Below are 17,450 nucleotides of genomic sequence, written 5' to 3' on the forward strand. Positions count from 1 at the left end.
AGATCTTGCATACGAAGAAGAAAAGTTTATATGAACGTAGGTCCGGAAATGGTTCGTTTCCGAAATACAGGGTGTTAAAAGTGAAAAATTTAATATTTTAATTAAACTAAAAAAACGATACGCCACTGACTTAGCTCACCATTGATATATCGACAACTGCAAAAGATACTAAAATGTTTAGATTTGGTAAATTTGCGTATTTTAATGTTTATCTAAATTCAGTTTATACGTTTGTTAAATTTGTATTGAACAATTTTTTCTTTAAATAAATACACATTTATTATTATTTTTTTTTATTGTGGCAAATATTCGCACAAAATTTGAACTTTTGGACTTTCCAAAGTAAGGTAAGGTTTATCACTATAAAAAGCCTTTTCAATAAAATTCCAAAACATTTTACTTGGCTTTGGAAAGTCCAAGTTGAAGAGATACATTATTTTAAAACATACGTTTACAGCCTTATTTAAATGAAAGTATTTGTAACAAACATCATCAAAGTACACACAAATGTTTGAAATGTTGTTAATATTATCCCCAAGACATTATAAAGGGTTGAATGGCCTTTGAGATAGTGTATTTTGTACACGTCGATTTTCCATTAACTCGTTTTTTTGTATTCTTTTGCGGAAGGCATAAAATAGCCATGGAGTGCCCATAGGACTGCGGCATATCTTCCCTCTAAAAATAATTAAAATATTATTAAACTGGAAAAAAATAAACGATTAAATTTTTTTAACTTTACAGTTTTATTTAAGAAAGGAAATATTATCGGCTTTTTTGAACTTATTAAATTAAACTTCTTAATCTATTGCCAACGTTTCGACACCAGCCTAACGTACATCAGAAACGCGAACCTGTGTCAAGTTTTTGTAAAAATATTAATGCTGAAAACAAAATTAAGCTAATTCTTTTGTTCTGATATCACCGAATCAAAAGAAGTTAGCTTGCTTTTGTTTTCGGTATTTAATTTTTAACGAAAAAGTGACACAGGTTCACGAAAATTACACAGCTCTATCTTCCAAAGCAACAAAAGTGTCGATATTTAATATCTAGCCCTAACGAAAAAATAAGCCTTTTTTGTTTTTACTTTAAAGAATTAATTCACTTTCATTATCTGTAGTTTTATCTATGTTTTTTAAAAGGCCTTTAGAAGATTTGTCCTTTATGTGGCCATCTTTTTTTAGAAATTCTATAATTTGTGGTAAACACTTTTCCCATTTGCTAAGTAATTGTCCACTTCCAAATGCCACTCCATAGTCTATGTCAATCTATAAAAAAGGAAATAAAAGCTTAAATAAGCTCTTAGGTTACTATAAAATATCCGAAAAAATAAAGAAATAAAATATTTTTGATTTCTTTACAATATGGAGCCTCCATTACCATAAAAATGTAAAAACAGTATTTCATTTAGGAAAACACGTTTTACAATGTATTTATTTAAATGCTGTGTGGATATAGCACTATTTATATAACAAACTCTTTAATATCACCTTTTAACTCATTTTCATGTAGCCATTTTTATACAAGATGATCGGTCTGAAAAGGCTTCAAAAGATTTTTAAAATCTTCTAAAAAACTGAAAAATTCATTATAAACACCTATGTCTTTTTTAAGAAAAAAATCCATTAACTATTTTATTGCCTTTATAAATGGTTTTACAATATTTTTTTCTAATCCAGCTTGAATATCCAAAACATCTTTCCTAGTAAAGTTGTCATTTAATTATATTGAATTATATTATATTGACGCTATCGCTGTCTCTAGAAAGTCCCTGTTTTTCTAACTCGATAGTTAATTCATTAGTAAATGCATGTTTTCTATTAATATGCTTTTTAAAATTTCTTAAATTTTGGAATGCCTAGTTACAGTGACTTTCAGTACAGCGATATACAGAATCTGGTGTCAAATCATGTTTTAATTTAAAATGCCTTATCATTAAAGATAAAAGAGAAAATTTTGTTTTACACACAAAACATATCATTCTATATCTGTTGAAGTACTAAAACTAAATAAAAAAATGTCTATGCTTCTGCTAGTAATTTTAGGTTATTTCTTCAAAAATCTATCACATATCACTTGTTTCTAGTTACAAATTTTAGTTTAAGAAGTTTGGCTGGATCTGTTGTTCCCTGGTAAAGAAAGCATAATATAATGAAAAAAACAACAACAAAAATTAAATTTTACCACCCTGTATGTCAAAAACTAAATATTTTTTCTTAAAATCGCTCAGAAAATCATCATCTAAAGTTTGGCTACATATTTAATTAACACATATATATAATTAACACGTATATATGGTATAGTAATCACCTAAGAAAACAATATTGTTATAGAAATAAATAAGTATTATTTTACGCATTTTTTAGGGATAGGATAACTCGTTATTTAAAAGAACCTAGTAATATTACCAATTAAATAACTTATTGCCACTTACCCTATACAATAACAACTGGTCTGCTGTGTTTTACACACAAATAATTACCCCAAAGCACAATTCACAACACAATCACAGCCGCTATAAAAACGTAATTAGTAATTAAATTACTCCTTCGCCCTTACTGAATATCGGTTCAGACAGGAATGAATCTGCATGCAAGTGGAAAGCCAAATAAAGCGGGAAACAGTGGAAGTCTATGTTGCCGATATATGAATCAATGTTCGCCATAGAGTAATTAAAAGTATGTATATATTTAATATTCATTTCTCTATGATGTTCGCGGTATAGTTGTATTATGGTCGCTCGAGGCGTCTGGAAAAATTGATGCCCGTTGGTCGTAATATTAACGATGGTGGTAGTTAATTTGTGATCGATGGACATCAATTTTTGGCAAGTTAATGTTTTGTTCCATCAAATCAACTACTGCTAGTCGATGAATTATAGACGGCAGATTATTAACTTTTAATGTTTGCTGCTCTTAGATTTAAGGACAAAGATCATTATTTTAAAGACAAAAAACGTAACTTAATGTTCTAGGTCGATAATTTAAGAAAAACGAACAATATATTAACTAGCAAAATCATTAAAAGTTGATGTTTTGGAATAGTTGGCTAATGTTTTTAAAATCGTTGTGCCAATGGTCTCAGTTATTATTCAATGATTAAGAATCGTTGTATTATGGACCAATTCATAATATTAATGTTCAAAAAATTGATGTTCGTTTATCGTTGATTTTACGTACAGAAATTTTTTCAGTGTACAAACATAACCGTTTGCTAATCAAACAAATTCCCCAGATACCGGAGGTCCATTACAAGTACGCGATGGCCCTGGAGGACGACGGTAAATTCGCCGAGGCCGAAACGGAATTCGTCCTCGCGGACAAACCGAAGGAGGCCGTGCTCATGTACGTGCACGCGCAAAACTGGATCGCGGCCTTACGCGTGGCCGAGTCCCATCTACCCGCTTCCGTGCCGGAAGTGTTACACGCGCAGGCGTGCCACTGCTTCAAAGAGAAACAGTTCGGCGAGTTCGAGGTGTTACTGCTGCGTGCTCAAATGCCCGAAACCATCGTGCAAAAGTACAAGGCGGCCGAGATGTGGATCGACGCGTTACGCGTGTGCAAAGACTACTTGCCGCACTTGTATCCCGCCCTCCAAGCGGAATACGGCAGTTCGCATCATAATAAAACGACCGACGCGAATATCGAGACGCTGTTGTCCAGGGCGAACGAGTGGGCCCTGGCCGGACAGCATAAGCAAGCGATCGAATGTTTGTTGCAGGTTAACGTTAATATTACCGAGGGGTCGATTGTGAAGAGGGCGCTGCTGCGGGCCGCCGATATGGTTAATAAGTTCTTGTTCGGGCAGGATGCTTTGGATGTTATTAAGGTGCTGTCGCCAAGGTAAGGGATTTTTATTGCAAGGTAATTTTTTGTTTGTTTGGGTATTACTTGGGAACCACTGGTGGCAGCGTGAAAAGGGTTTTGCTCAAAGAAGGAGCGTTTCTTTGCCGATAATTTGATATATGAACGGGTTTTATACCTCAAACAATTTCGGAGTTTGAGGCAGTTTTGAAGCAAAGGTTTTGTCAAGGTTTTTTATGCATCAGTGGATATTTTTGAGTATAATTTAGGAACCGTTGAAAATATTTTCATAATTCTTTTACAACAAAATAAAGGCTTTCCCGACGATGGATTTGAGGTTAGAAATGTGGCTCTGAGTTAAAGATTCGGGTAGTTACAGTAGTTTCGCTTATACATATTCGAATTAGTATAATTTAACCAAATCATATATAATAGTTATTTATTTATTTAGCCCTTTCTTTTCGTCAAAAAATATTTAAAAAGAAATATAAGTTTTTGATCAAGCAGAGTAATGGACCATTTTTTTTTCAATAATTAATCTTTTTTCTTGGAGCAGTGTAATTTTTTTTCTCAAAAATAGATTTTTTGGCAAGCAGGGTGGTTGACTTTTTTTATTCAATTTTTTTCTTCCAGGTAATAAATTTTTGTTGGGCAGTGTATGTAATTGTAATTAAAAAAAAATTAATTGTGTTTTTTTGGTTGAGCAGTATTCATTTCTTCTAGGAAATTGAGTGTAGGTACCGAAATTTAACTTTTCTTAAGCGGTGTATGAATCTTTAATCTTTTAACCAAAGTGGCTTGAAAAAAATGTTTGTAAAACAGTGTAAGTGTTTTTTTTTTTTTAATTTTTTTGTTGAGCAGTATAAGTCAATTGTTTATAATTAATTAAATTTTTATAGTCAGGCAGTGTATGAACCTTTCATTTTATATTTCAATAATTGCCTGACATTTTTTTGAGTAGTATAATTTAACTTTATTTCTTCCAGACACTTTTTTACAGACATTTTTTAAAAATTTTGCTAAAAAGTATTTGTCTTATTATTTTTTGTTGGGCAGTATATGTATTAGTTAATAAAAAAATTATTATAATTGACTAAGAATCTTTTTTTTTTTTTGGTTGGGCAGTGTAATTAAACTTCATTACTCCCAAGCAATTGAATTTACTAAAATTTACCTTTTTTTAAGCATTGTATGAATCTTATCAAAGTTTTAAATAATTAAAGTTTTTTTTAATTTTTTTTTTTGTTGGGCAGTGTACTTTTTTTAGGATTTTGTTGAGCAGTGTAAGTCAATTGCTTATGATGAATTAAATGTTCACTTCCAGGCATTTGAGATTTTTTTGTTAAATAATAACTTTTTTTTTAAATATTTTTGATCAAGCAGTATAATTGACCATGTAATTTTTAACCAAAAATTTACTTTTTAAGGAATTCAACCGCTTAAAATTTTTTTTTGTTGAGCAGTGTAGGTCAACTTCATTTAAGCACCTCTTCCTAAAATATAAAATTGATAAATTTAAAATTTCCAAAAAAAGTTTTTTATTTATTATTTTTTGTTGGGCAGTGTATCTATTTGTTATTTAAAAAAAAAAACTCTAATTGTCTAAAAATGTTTTTTTTGGTTGGCAAATTTAATTCAACTTAATTTCTTGGAGGCAATTGAATTTATTAAAAATTCGTTTTTTTTTAGCAGTGTATGAAATTTTAACCAAAGTACATTGTTACAAAGTACACAAAATTTTTGTTTGTCAAGCAGTGTTATTCTTTTTTATTTTATATGTTGAGCAGTGTACAATTTTTGGAATTTTTCTTTGGTTAATTATCTGCGTTTTTTTAAGCAGTATAATTCAACTTTCTTTCAACTGCCTGGAAAAAGGAAATTTTCATCCAAAAAAAATTTGTTCATTATTTTTTGTTGGGCAGTGTATGTAGTTGTGACAAAAAAAATAACTGTAATTGTCTGAGTATGTTTTATTATATTGGTTGAGCAGTGTAATTAAACTTGATTCCTTCCAGACAAGTGTACGTCGGTCTACTGGCAATCGAGACTAAAAATTTACTTTTTTTAAGCAGTGTATGAACCTCTTCCGGGCATTTGAGATTTTTTTGTAAAATAATAACTTTTTTCTAAACAGTGTGACACAAACGTGTTTTTTTTTTTTATATTTTTGGTCAAGCAGTATAATTGACCATGTAATTTTTAACCAAAAATTTACTTTTTAACGAAATCAATTTAACCGCTTAAGCTTTTTTTTGTTGAGCAGTGTAGGTCAACTTCATTTAAGCACCTCTTCCTAAAATATAAAATTGATAAATTTAAAATTTTCAAAAAAAGTTTTTTATTTATTATTTTTTGTTGGGCAGTGTATGTATTTGTTATTAGAAAAAACTCTAATTGTCTAAGAATGTTTTTTTGGTTGGACAATTTAATTCAACTTAATTTCTTGGAGGCAATTAAATTTATTAAAAATTCGTTTTTTTGAGCAGTGTATGAAATTTTAACCAAAGTACATAAATTAAAAAAAAATATTGTCAAGCAGTGTATGAACCTTTGACGAAGGTAACTCTAAAAATTTGTATGTCAAGCAGTGTAATTCGTCTTTATACTATTTTAAGAAGTTAAGAGCTTTTAAAAAAAAAACGGTTGAGCAGTGTAAATTTTTTTTCACAATTTGTCTAAGATTTTTATTTGAGCAGTATAAATCTTTTTTTCTTTTAAATGCCTGGAAAATTTAAAATTTTGGATTTTTTACAAAAAACGTTTTTTGTTGAGCAGTGTATTTAGTAGTAATTTTACAAAAAGCTGTAGGTGTCTGCATTGTTTTTTTTTTTTTTTTGGTTGAGTAGTGCACGTCAACTTTATTTATTCCAGGGAATTGTATGTCGGTCTACTGTCGGCAATTGAGACTTTTACTAAAAATTTCCTTTTTTTAAGCAGTGTATGAACCACTGTAAATGCCTGGAATTTTTTTTAGTTGAGCAGTGTAATTTACTTTTATTTTTTTCAGGCAAATGTATGTATGTTTATTTTTGGCAATTGAAATTTTTAGTCATTAGCCTTTTTAAAAATTTTTTAACCTTTAATCAAATATTAACTTAAATTTTTCTTTGTCAGGCAGTGTTTTTCTTTTTTTTATATGTTGAGCAGTGTACAATTTTTGGAATTTTTCTTTGGGTAATTATCTGCGTTTTTTTAACCAGTATAATTCAACTTTTTTTCATTATTTTTTGTTGGGCAGTGTATGTAGTTGTGACAAAAAAATAACTGTAATTGTCTGAGTATGTTTTACTTTTGGTTGAGCATTGTAATTAAACTTCATTCCTACTAATTTCTTTTTTTTGTGCAATTACTGAGATTTTTTTTGAGCAGTATAGTTCAACTTTTTTTCAACTGCCTGGTTAAATAAATTAATAAATAATTAAATAAATTGTTTGAGAATTTTTTTTAAATTGGGCAGTGTAATTCAACTTATTTCTTCTAGGCAAGTGTATTCTTCTTGGTAATTAAGACTTACTAAAAATTTGTTTTTTTTAAGCAGTGTATAAACCTTTAATTAAAGTAATTTTTTTTTTGTAAATCAGCGTAATTCATTTTCATATCTTTCAAGTAGTAAAAAGCTTTTTATTTTAATTTTTTTGTTAAGCAGTGTGGTTCATTTTTTTTTTGAAAAAACTGGAATATTTTTTTGAGCAGTGTAAACAACGTAATAATCAATGTAATTTTTTACAGTAAAACAACTTTTTTTTTAAGTAGTGTACTATTTGATTATTAAAACAAAAAATGAATTCAACTACCTGGGGATTTTCTTGCTTATTTTTGTTGGTATAAACTTTTGACCAAAAGTAACTAAAGATAATCAATTGTCCGTGAATGTGTCATCGCATCTGTCGAGCAGTGTACCAAACATGATATCGATATTTTCCGAATAACCCGTCTAGGTTGATCGATATCGGGGAACATTCGGCCGCCGCCCAGCTCTACATCAGTATGGAACTGATGAAGGAAGCGATCGATGCGTTCATAGCGGCAGAAGACTGGACTAAGGCGCGCAAAGTGGCCAAAGAACTGGAACCGGCATACGAGAGCTACGTGGAGACTAAATACAAAGATCGTTTACTTAAAAAGGGCGACGTGGAACAGCTGGCAGACGTCGGTAAAACACCGAAATGGCACATTTCCACACGCACACATAACCCAGTTTTTTTCAATTCCCATCAGATATAATCGGTGCCTTAGATTTGCTCGCCGAACAGGGCCAATGGATCCGTTGTATCGAGAAAGCGAAAGCGCATAACGTCGCCCCGATATTGCACAAGTACGTCGCATTGTACGCGGCGAAGCTGCTTAAGGACAACTTTATAGTCGAGGCTTTAAATTTGTACGCGACCCATGGGGCCCCCGCGATGCCCCAGAATTTTAACATTTACAATCACATCGCCTCGGAGATGTTCGGGCTACCGGACTTGTCCGAGCCGGAGGCGTATGCGCAGTGGGAACAGCTGAGGCAGATGCTTTTGGAAGTTGTAAGTATTGAAAAATGTGTTTTTCGTCCAGCAGTGTAGGTTTTTCGGAAGTAAAACTTTTTTTGTGAAGCAGGGTATTTTAGATTTATTTTGTCAAGGGAAGATTGAAGAGGGTTTTTTTTTGAGCAGTGTAAATTTAATTTCTTCAGGCAGATGAGAGCAGTTTTTATTTAAAAAAAAGAAGACTTTTAATGTCATTATTTTTTCGTCATTCGAGAACTTTTCATAAATAATTCTTTTTGTCAAGCAGTGTATTTGAGTTTAATTTTTTTTAGAAAATTGAAAATTTTACACACATAAGCTCTCGATTTTTTTTGAGCAGTGTAAACAATTTTCTTCTAAGCAGTTGAAATCTTTTTTCCAGAAAAAAAGATCCCTCGAAAAAATCATTTGAAACTACCTGCATTTGTTTTTTGATATTTTTTGTCAAGCAGTGTATTTGGTTTTTTGCAGGGGATTTAAATTTTTACACAAGTGTTTTACAAACTTTTTTCGACCAGTGCAATTTAGAAAATTTTCCAGAACTTTTAATTTTTTTTTTTGAGCAGTGTAAGCTACATTTTTTTTTAGACCATTTAGCACCTTTTTTACAAAAATAAAGAAATTTCGAAAGAATATCAATATAATTTTGTCAAGCAGTGTATTTCTTTCAGGCATTTTTACAGTACAGTGTTTTTTTCAAGCAGTATATTTGAGGTTTATTTTTTTTCAGGGAATTTAAGATTTTACTCACAAAAACGATTTTTTTTAAAGCAGTGTAAATTTAATCGTTTTTTTTTTTGAAGAAATTTTTTATTTTACTTTCAGGCAGTCGAAGCCCTTATTTTGTGTATGTCATTGAACTGGATTTTTTTTAAGCAGTGTACTTCAATTCTCATCCTTTCCGGTAGTTATTCTATGTTACTTTTTTTAAGCAATGTAATTTCACTTGTCTGTTGTCAAGTAGTGTTGTTGAACGGGGAATTTTTTTTCCAAGCAGTGTATATAAACTTTCCGGTGATTAAATTTTTTTTAAGCAGTGTAATTAAATACTTTTTTTTCTCCAAGTAGATAGGTACAAAAACGGTATTTTTTTTTGAGCAGTGTAAATTATTTTTAGGCAAATCGAATTTGTTTTTTTTTTAATAAAAAACTCACGTTTTTCGAGCAGTGTAAACTTTCTTTACCGCTTTTTACAAAAAAAAATTAATTTTGAGACACTATTAATAAAAATATTTTTTCGTCAAGCAGTGTATTTTTTTCAAACATTTTCAAAAAATTACAAACAAGTTTTTTTTGTCAAGCAGTGTATTTCATTTTTTGTTTTCGCCAGGGCATTCAAGATTTTACACGAAAAAAGTTTTGTGAAAATTTCTTTTTTTTTTTTTGAGCAGTGTAACATTTTATTAGGCAATTCAGGACGTTTTTTACAAAAATAAAGAAATTTCGAATGAATATCAATATAATTTTGTCAAGCAGTGTATTTCTTTCAGGCATTTTTATTGTACAGTTTACAGTTTTTTTTATCAAGCAGTATATTTGAGGTTTATTTTTTTCATGCCGTGTAAATTTAATCTTTTTTTTTTTGAAGCAGTGTAAGTTTATTATTTTACTTTCAGGCAGTCGAAGCCCTTATTTTGTGTATGTTATTAAACTAGATTTTTTTTAAGCAGTGTAATTGAATACTTTTTTTTTCTCCAGGTTGATAGGTACAAAATAGGTATTTTTTTTGAGCATTGTAAATTATTTTTAGGCAATCAGAGCCTTTTTATACAAAAAAATTATGTTTTTCGAGCAGTGAAAACTTTCGAGGATTTTTATCTCTTTTTACAAAAAAAAAGACATTTTGAAAGAATTTTAATGTAATTAATTTTTTTCTGATTGTGTTCAAGCAGTGTATTTGAGTTAAATTTTTTTTTCAGGGAATTTAAAATTTTACACACAAAAACTTTTTTTTTTCGACCAGTGTAATTTCGAAAAGTTTCGAGAATATTTAATTTTTTTTTGAGCAGTGTAAACTACATTTTTTTAGGCAATTCGAAAGAATTTCAATATAATTTTGTCAAGCAGTGTATTTCTTTCAGGGAATTTAAGATTTTACTCACAAAAAAGAATTATTTTTCAAGCAGCGTAAACTTAATTGTTTTTTTTTTTTTTTTTTGAAGAAGAGTAAGTTTATTATTGTACTTTCAGGCAGTCGAAGCCGTTTTTTTGTGTATGTTATTGAACTGGATTTTTTTTAAGCAGTGTACTTCAATTCTCATCCTTTCCGGTAGTTATTCTATGTTATTTTTTTTAAGTAATGTAATTTCACTTGTTTGTTGTCAAGTAGTGTTGTTGAACCGGGATTTTTTTTTCCAAGCAGTGTATATAAACTTTCCGATGATTAAATTTTTTTTAAGCAGTGTAATTAAATATTTTTTTTTTCCAGGTAGATAGGTACAAAATCAGTATTTTTTTTTGAGCAGTGTAAATTATTTTTAGGCAAATCGAATTTGTTCTTTTTTTACAAAAAACTCGTGTTTTTCGAGCAGTGTAAACTTACTTTACCGCTTTTTACAAAAAAAATAAATTTTGAGACACTATTAATAAAAATATTTTTTCGTCAAGCAGTGTATTTCTTTCAATTACAACCAAGTTTTTTTTGTCAAGCAGTGTATTTGATTTTTTGTTTTTGCCAGGGCATTCAAGATTTTACACGCAAAAAGTTTTGTGAAAATGTCTTTTTTTTGAGCAGTGTAAACTACGTTTTTCGAAAGAATCACTAAATTATTTTTTTTTTGTCAAGCAGTGTATTTGCGGTTAAGAATTGTTACGAAGAACGTTTTTTTTTTTAATCAACTGATACATTTTTCTGGCGCTATATTTTTTTTTCGAAAAAATGGGAATTTCCGAAAGAATAACTGGAAACTACTTGCATTAGTTATTCCATCATTTTTGTCAAGCAGTGTATTTGTACTTAGTGATTTTTTTCGAAAAGAATTTGTTGTTTTTTTATTGAGCAGTGTAATGCGAGTACATTTTTCCAGGCTATTGATCCTTTTTAAACGAAAAAATAACTGAAAATTTTTTAGTCAAGCAGTGTATTTGACTCAAAAATTTTGAATTTTTTTTTAAGAAATTCGAAATTTTACAAAAATGTCAAGTATTTCACGTTAAGCAGTGTATTTCTTTCAGGCATTTGAGAAATACATTTTTTTTATCAGGCAGTGTATTTAGATTTTTATTTTTTTAGGGAGTCCACGATTTTACACATTAAAAAGTTTTTGAGCAGTGTAAAACTTATTCTTTTTTACGCAGATACTTTCTTTAACAAAAAAAAAAACACATTTTCGAAAGAATCATTGAATTAATTTTTTTTTTGTCAATGAGTGTATTTATAATAAAGTGTAATAATAATCATAATTCGTGGTACCAATGCAAAGCTTAAAAAATACAGATATTTATCCTAAAATGCCCTTCTAGCAAGCCTACAGGCTAAGCAGCTGCTAACAGCTAAGAATTTTTTTTTTTAAACTAATGGCTTTTTCTTGAGCAGTGTAATTCGGTTAAATTTTTTCAGGCAGCCGTTTATTTTTTTACAAAAAATTGGACTATTTAAAATTGCTTCTAATTTACTTTTAGTCAAGCAGTGTATTCGAGTTTTATATATTTACATAGAATTTTATATTAAAATACCTGCGACTTCAATTTTTTTTGGAGCAGTGTATACTTCATTTCATCAACATTCGAGCAGTGTAGCTTGTCTTCCGAGTATTTGAGACGAAAAAATTTTTTTTTGTAAATCTTTAATTTCACACAATTGACGCATTTAATTACACTGCTTGAAAAAAATTTTTTTTTTTCCTAAGATAATCCTTAAACGAAATAAACTGAAAATACACTGCTTGAGCAAAAACTAAAAAAAATAAGCAGTTTTCAGTTATTTTTTCGTAAAAAAAAGTTCAACTGCCTGGAAAAATGTGTTTGAATTACACTGCTCAATAAAAGAAAATCTGTTTTGAAGTTCTTTTAAAAACGCTCCCATTTGCATGGAAACAATGTTGTATTACACGCATCAAAAAATGAAAACTGTCTAGCGTAGTGCAGTCCAATAAACTGCCAATATCAAAAAACTACTTACACACACTTTGGTACCACCGAATGGAGCATATTTTTAACTAACCCGATGTGTTTGTTTCCAGAACGAAGGCCTAAAAACGTCCCCGAACATCAGCGTCGATACCAAAGCGCATTTTCGCGATCTGTTGCTGATCGCTCACTTTTACGCGCTGAGATGCGCATGTCGTCAGAGCGCATCGCTCAAGTCCATCGGGGTGAAAATCAGCACGGCCTTGCTCCGCTACACCGACATCATACCGGCGGACAAAGCGTTTTACGAAGCCGGTACGTCATAGTTTTTTATATTACGTCATCCCCGTGGTCATATTTCGTTCGCGGTCTCACTTTAGGCAAAGACTTGAAAGAGGTGGGACGTAACTCGGAAGCGTTCGTGTTCCTCAACCACTACCTGGACCTATGCGAGGCGATCGAGGAGGGCGAGGGACAACTGGTCGATCATTCCGATCTGGTTCAAACCGATTTCCCGTCGAATATTCCTTTACCGGCCCGGTTGTTTTTGGCGGACGATCCTAAGGAGCATGACAGCATTAGAGAGTGGGTGTTGGCCGTTAGTATGGACCAAAAGGTCGAACAGGTAAAGGGAGAATGTTTGAGGTGGAGTTAAAACTCGGTCAGTATATACACAGCAGCTTTATACTGACCCTAAAAAAGTTTTTGGTTTGATTTAAATGAGGATAGGGAGGTAAATGGAATACCTAATTTGATGAATTATAGGGATAATGAATTAAAGCGGTAGTAAGATAATGAATATAAAGGAAACTATTAAAATTAATTTTGTTTGTATGTAAAAATGTCATCTTCATCTTCAACCTGAAAAAAGTTGATTTCTTTGGGAATCTAATGACGAGGACGAATTATCTAGTAATGAAAATCAAAATCAAGCTGTAAGAGCCCCACGAACTTTTAGAGTACGTCTGGATCATTTCCCTCGGTGGATTGACGAAAAATTTAAAATAAGGTTTCGGCTGATTCAGATGCTTATAAGCCCTTAACCGACAAACCTACAATGCTAATGATTTTTTCACACAGCAATTTTAATACAGCCTTAATTTCTGTTTCTTGAGTACCACCACCTGTCTTCATAAGACTTTGCCTTCTTTCATATTTACGAACTTCTTTTTTTAAATTATCAAATTTGCACCTTAGTTACTCTTGTGTACTAGGCTTCATTGAAGATGCATTATATAACTCAGTAATTTTGTCCCAAGCAGTAATCGAAAATTAATATAATAAAAAAAATTGTGATCTAATACAGTAGAAAAAAGTAAAAGTAGATTTTCCACTAAGAGTGAATCAAGCTTCCCCCTGAGAGCTTTTTGACTAAGACCAGACAATCAGCCGGTGGAATGCTTGGAAATAAGTTTCACGTCCAGCGATATAGAAAGAAAGAAAATGTGCTATATTACGTAAGAATAATCTTGTGTACAAGCATCCTACAAGCTAAAAAAACAAAACAAAAATACAATTTCAAAAATTGACAAAACAATGAACAAAATTAAACACAAAAAGACAAAACTTTTTGAACATACTTGAATTAAAGATAACTAAATAAAACAATCAATTACTACTAAACCGATCATTAAAAAAGTCGTCCAGGTTATAAGATGCCTTAGCCAATAAAAGCGTCTTTAATTCCCTTTTAAATTTCGTAACAACCGATGTATGTCTAACACATAGAGGAACATGATTGTACATTTTTTTACTCATGTAAATTAATGAGTTTTTGGTAAGGGAAGACGTACGAATAGGTAGGGGAACATCATTTACACGACGAGTCAAATGGCCAGTGTCAGAGGGTAGTTTGGGAATTTTGTGAATAAGAGCAGCTGTTTCTAAGATAAAGAGTGAAAAAAGAGTTAGGATTTTTTCAGAAATGAAGAGGGGTTTGCAAGAATCTCTTAACTTAGCATAACACAGGTATCTAACTGCTTTTTTTTTTGAATAACAAAGACAATGTTAAGTAGCCCCTTATTGGTTCAACCTCAAAAAGGCAAACCATACCGAATATGAGATTCAATAAGTGAAAAGTACACTGAACGTGCAACCACCCCTCCCAGCTCTTGTTTTGCCATTCTTACTGCAAAACATCCAGAAGATAATTTACCAGCTAAATATAAAATATGATCTTCAAACCGAAGGCGACCATCAATGGTAATTCCTAGGAACTTGCAGCACTCTTTATTCTGCAAGAGGGAATTTTCGTCAAACATCAGACCCTGAACATCGCACTTAAACCCCATAATAGACGTCTTTCTTAAACACGAGCCTGTTGGAAGCACACCACCCTGATAAAATCTGAAGGTCTTCAAGGATACAAGTCCTAATATAATCTGAATTTTTATGGCTCCATAGTATGGTGGTATCATCAGCAAACTGAACCACCTTGCCCTGCAGTTTCAATAAACTCAAGTCATCCACATACAGTAAAAATAACAGTGGTCCCAACACTGAACCCTGGGGAACGCCGCATTTTAGGGATCTAGAAGCAGACAAACGCCCAGACACTGTAACCTTCTGAGTACGATTTGATAGATAGGACTCAAGCCATCGCAACGCTACGCCCCTAAAACCATATTTATCGAGCTTAGATCACAGTATTCCATGATCCACACAGTCAAATGCTTTGGATAGATCACAAAATACTGCCGCCGATGACTCTCACATAGACGCTCTCCAAAAAGCTAAAAACAGCCTTTACCGGCTTGAAATCCAAACTGATTTGCAGACAAAATGCCATTATGATGTAAAAAGGACAAAATATAAGCTGAGCTGTATCTGGAATGCGAACATTCTGAATGCTCTTGGCAAAATTTACTGAATTCGTTACAGAATATGGCGCTTTAAAGTTTGAAACTTTCTAAGAACGTTATTAAGCCAAGATGATAACTGGTAATAAGGGGAGTCAAAAAAGGAAACCACAGGTCTAATTGGCATGCTAGTTTTATGGACTTATGACAACCCATATAATTAGAGGTTAAACGACTTACCTGTAAGGAAGTTCAATCCTCAATTATACGAGATGGCCCCGTCCTCAAGATCACCCTGTAGATGTCTAGAGATGGTACCTCGATCTGAGTTTAAAATGACATGTTTTGAATGTATAGAAAAAAGTAAAACAAGTATTTTTTTTTCAATTCACTTACAATACGTATGCAAAAATTACCTGACAGTTAATTTTATCGACAATTGTCAGATATTACTTATAGCCTAATTAAATCAGAACGTAATTAAAACATATATGTTAACTACGTACTTTAACTTTTTAATATAAAACTAAATAAGATAAAAATAATAAACCTTACATTCTACACAATAACAAATATTCCCAATTTTATTTATTTGGTACCTACTTTAACTGGTAAAGTTTTTGCAAATTCTGATTTTGGTAGAATAGGTCTATTGTAGAATTTATTAAAAGTGTCGGATTTTTCACTCCACCCAGCTGTTCGTCTGATAGTTTTAAGACTTAGCTCCTGTTTAAAGGCGGTCGAACTTGAAGCGTGACGAATGCTATACGAGGCTTGAAATAAATTGTGTCAATACCAGCAAGTGTAAGACCTTTTTTAATCCACTTGGAAATGGTTTGGCTTGTAACCGGATGATAAGGTTTTTTAATTGTTAACAGTAATAAATCATGACTATTTCTGATAGATTCTGTGATGATTATATAATGCTTTAATGTCGTTGCTATGCATAAGCCTGGTTTGTTATGAAAATAGGGGAGTATAATTATTGGTTGACACTTTTTTGGAGAGGATGTTTTTATTAAATCCGTTATAATGATTTCTACTCTATCATCAAAATAATAAAAGTTAGATAATTTTATTTTTGATAAAGTTTGAGCTCTTTGGCTTGAGGTCAATGCCAATAAAACTATTAGTTTATATGTTAAAAGTTCTAACGACAAGGAATCTAGGGGCATTAATGAATTTAAATACTCCAAAATAGGATATGTATCCCATGTAAACTTAGTTAGGTTTTAGACGAAAAACGCCTTTCATGAACCTAGTTACTGATTTGCGATCTATGGTTTCCAGCAGAGTATTTATTGCGGATCTGTGTTTTGGCGTAGTGTATTATAAGTGCCTCCCTTTTCCAATTCGTTATTTAAAAAATTAATGATTTTATTTGGATCTGCAGTGAAGATATCCGAACCCTGGCAATAGTCCCACCATTTTTTATAGGTCACATTATATTGTTTCAAGGTGTTATCTGCTAATGATGCTATTAAAACATTTATAGCTGCTTCTGGAACCCCTCGGTGGCGATGAGCTAACCTGATAAAATGGCGGCAGCCAGGGTAAGGTTTTGCCACATGTGATGCGGGTCCCTGAAAGGAGATAGTAATAGTGTTTTATTTGGTGGAAATATAAGGGGTTCGGAGATCGATAGTGATTTGAGTAGGGGGTACCAGGGTTGAGCTTCCCATACTGGGAAAACCTAGTATGCCCGTTGCTTTTTCTGTTTTAATTTTATTTATATAATAATTAAAACCTGTGAGCATCATTTAAATAATTTTATAATTTTTAATACGTTAAATAAATTCAAAATAGTCCAAAATAATCAAAATAAATCATAAAAATAGAATAAACACCTTGTAAAACAACTGGGCGCTTGGGCGACTCCAAAGTAGAGATGGTGACGTGTAGACCTGAAATAATAAAAGTAACCTGAGCACACTTATTCCCGTAAAATTAATTAATAAAAAAAAATAATCAAAACTCATCAATATGAATTAATATGTTTTAAACTTGCTCAGTGATTTTACTTTTACGATAACCATTTAATTCATGTTCACCAACATTTAACCACTTAACTTAAATATCCCAAAATTCATTATTCACCAATTTATTATTTTTATCCGATTGTTAAATGTCCCAGTAACAACAACGTACTGATATTGAATGATATACAATCGTTCAATATGCCAAAACGTGAGCACTACATTACTCACAAACCGTAGCCAAAATGCTACCAAAAACATTATCATAAAACATGAGATTGAGACAGCAATCTCCGATCT

General features: G+C 31.5%; 1 protein-coding gene across 1 annotated transcript in view; it reads left to right on the forward strand.

Moving 5' to 3' along the window:
* LOC126743352 (intraflagellar transport protein 172 homolog) overlaps window positions 1-17,450 on the forward strand; it is a 57,751-nt gene that overhangs the window by 38,328 nt on the left and 1,973 nt on the right. The window contains exons 17-21 of the mRNA XM_050450391.1: window positions 3,235-3,842; window positions 7,742-7,956; window positions 8,022-8,326; window positions 12,490-12,691; window positions 12,757-13,001. Coding sequence (XP_050306348.1) covers window positions 3,235-3,842; window positions 7,742-7,956; window positions 8,022-8,326; window positions 12,490-12,691; window positions 12,757-13,001 — 1,575 coding nt within the window. The remainder of the gene's footprint in view (window positions 1-3,234; window positions 3,843-7,741; window positions 7,957-8,021; window positions 8,327-12,489; window positions 12,692-12,756; window positions 13,002-17,450) is intronic.

The sequence above is a fragment of the Anthonomus grandis genome, chromosome 12 (assembly GCF_022605725.1).
Source record: "Anthonomus grandis grandis chromosome 12, icAntGran1.3, whole genome shotgun sequence".
Lineage (NCBI taxonomy): Eukaryota > Metazoa > Arthropoda > Insecta > Coleoptera > Curculionidae > Anthonomus > Anthonomus grandis.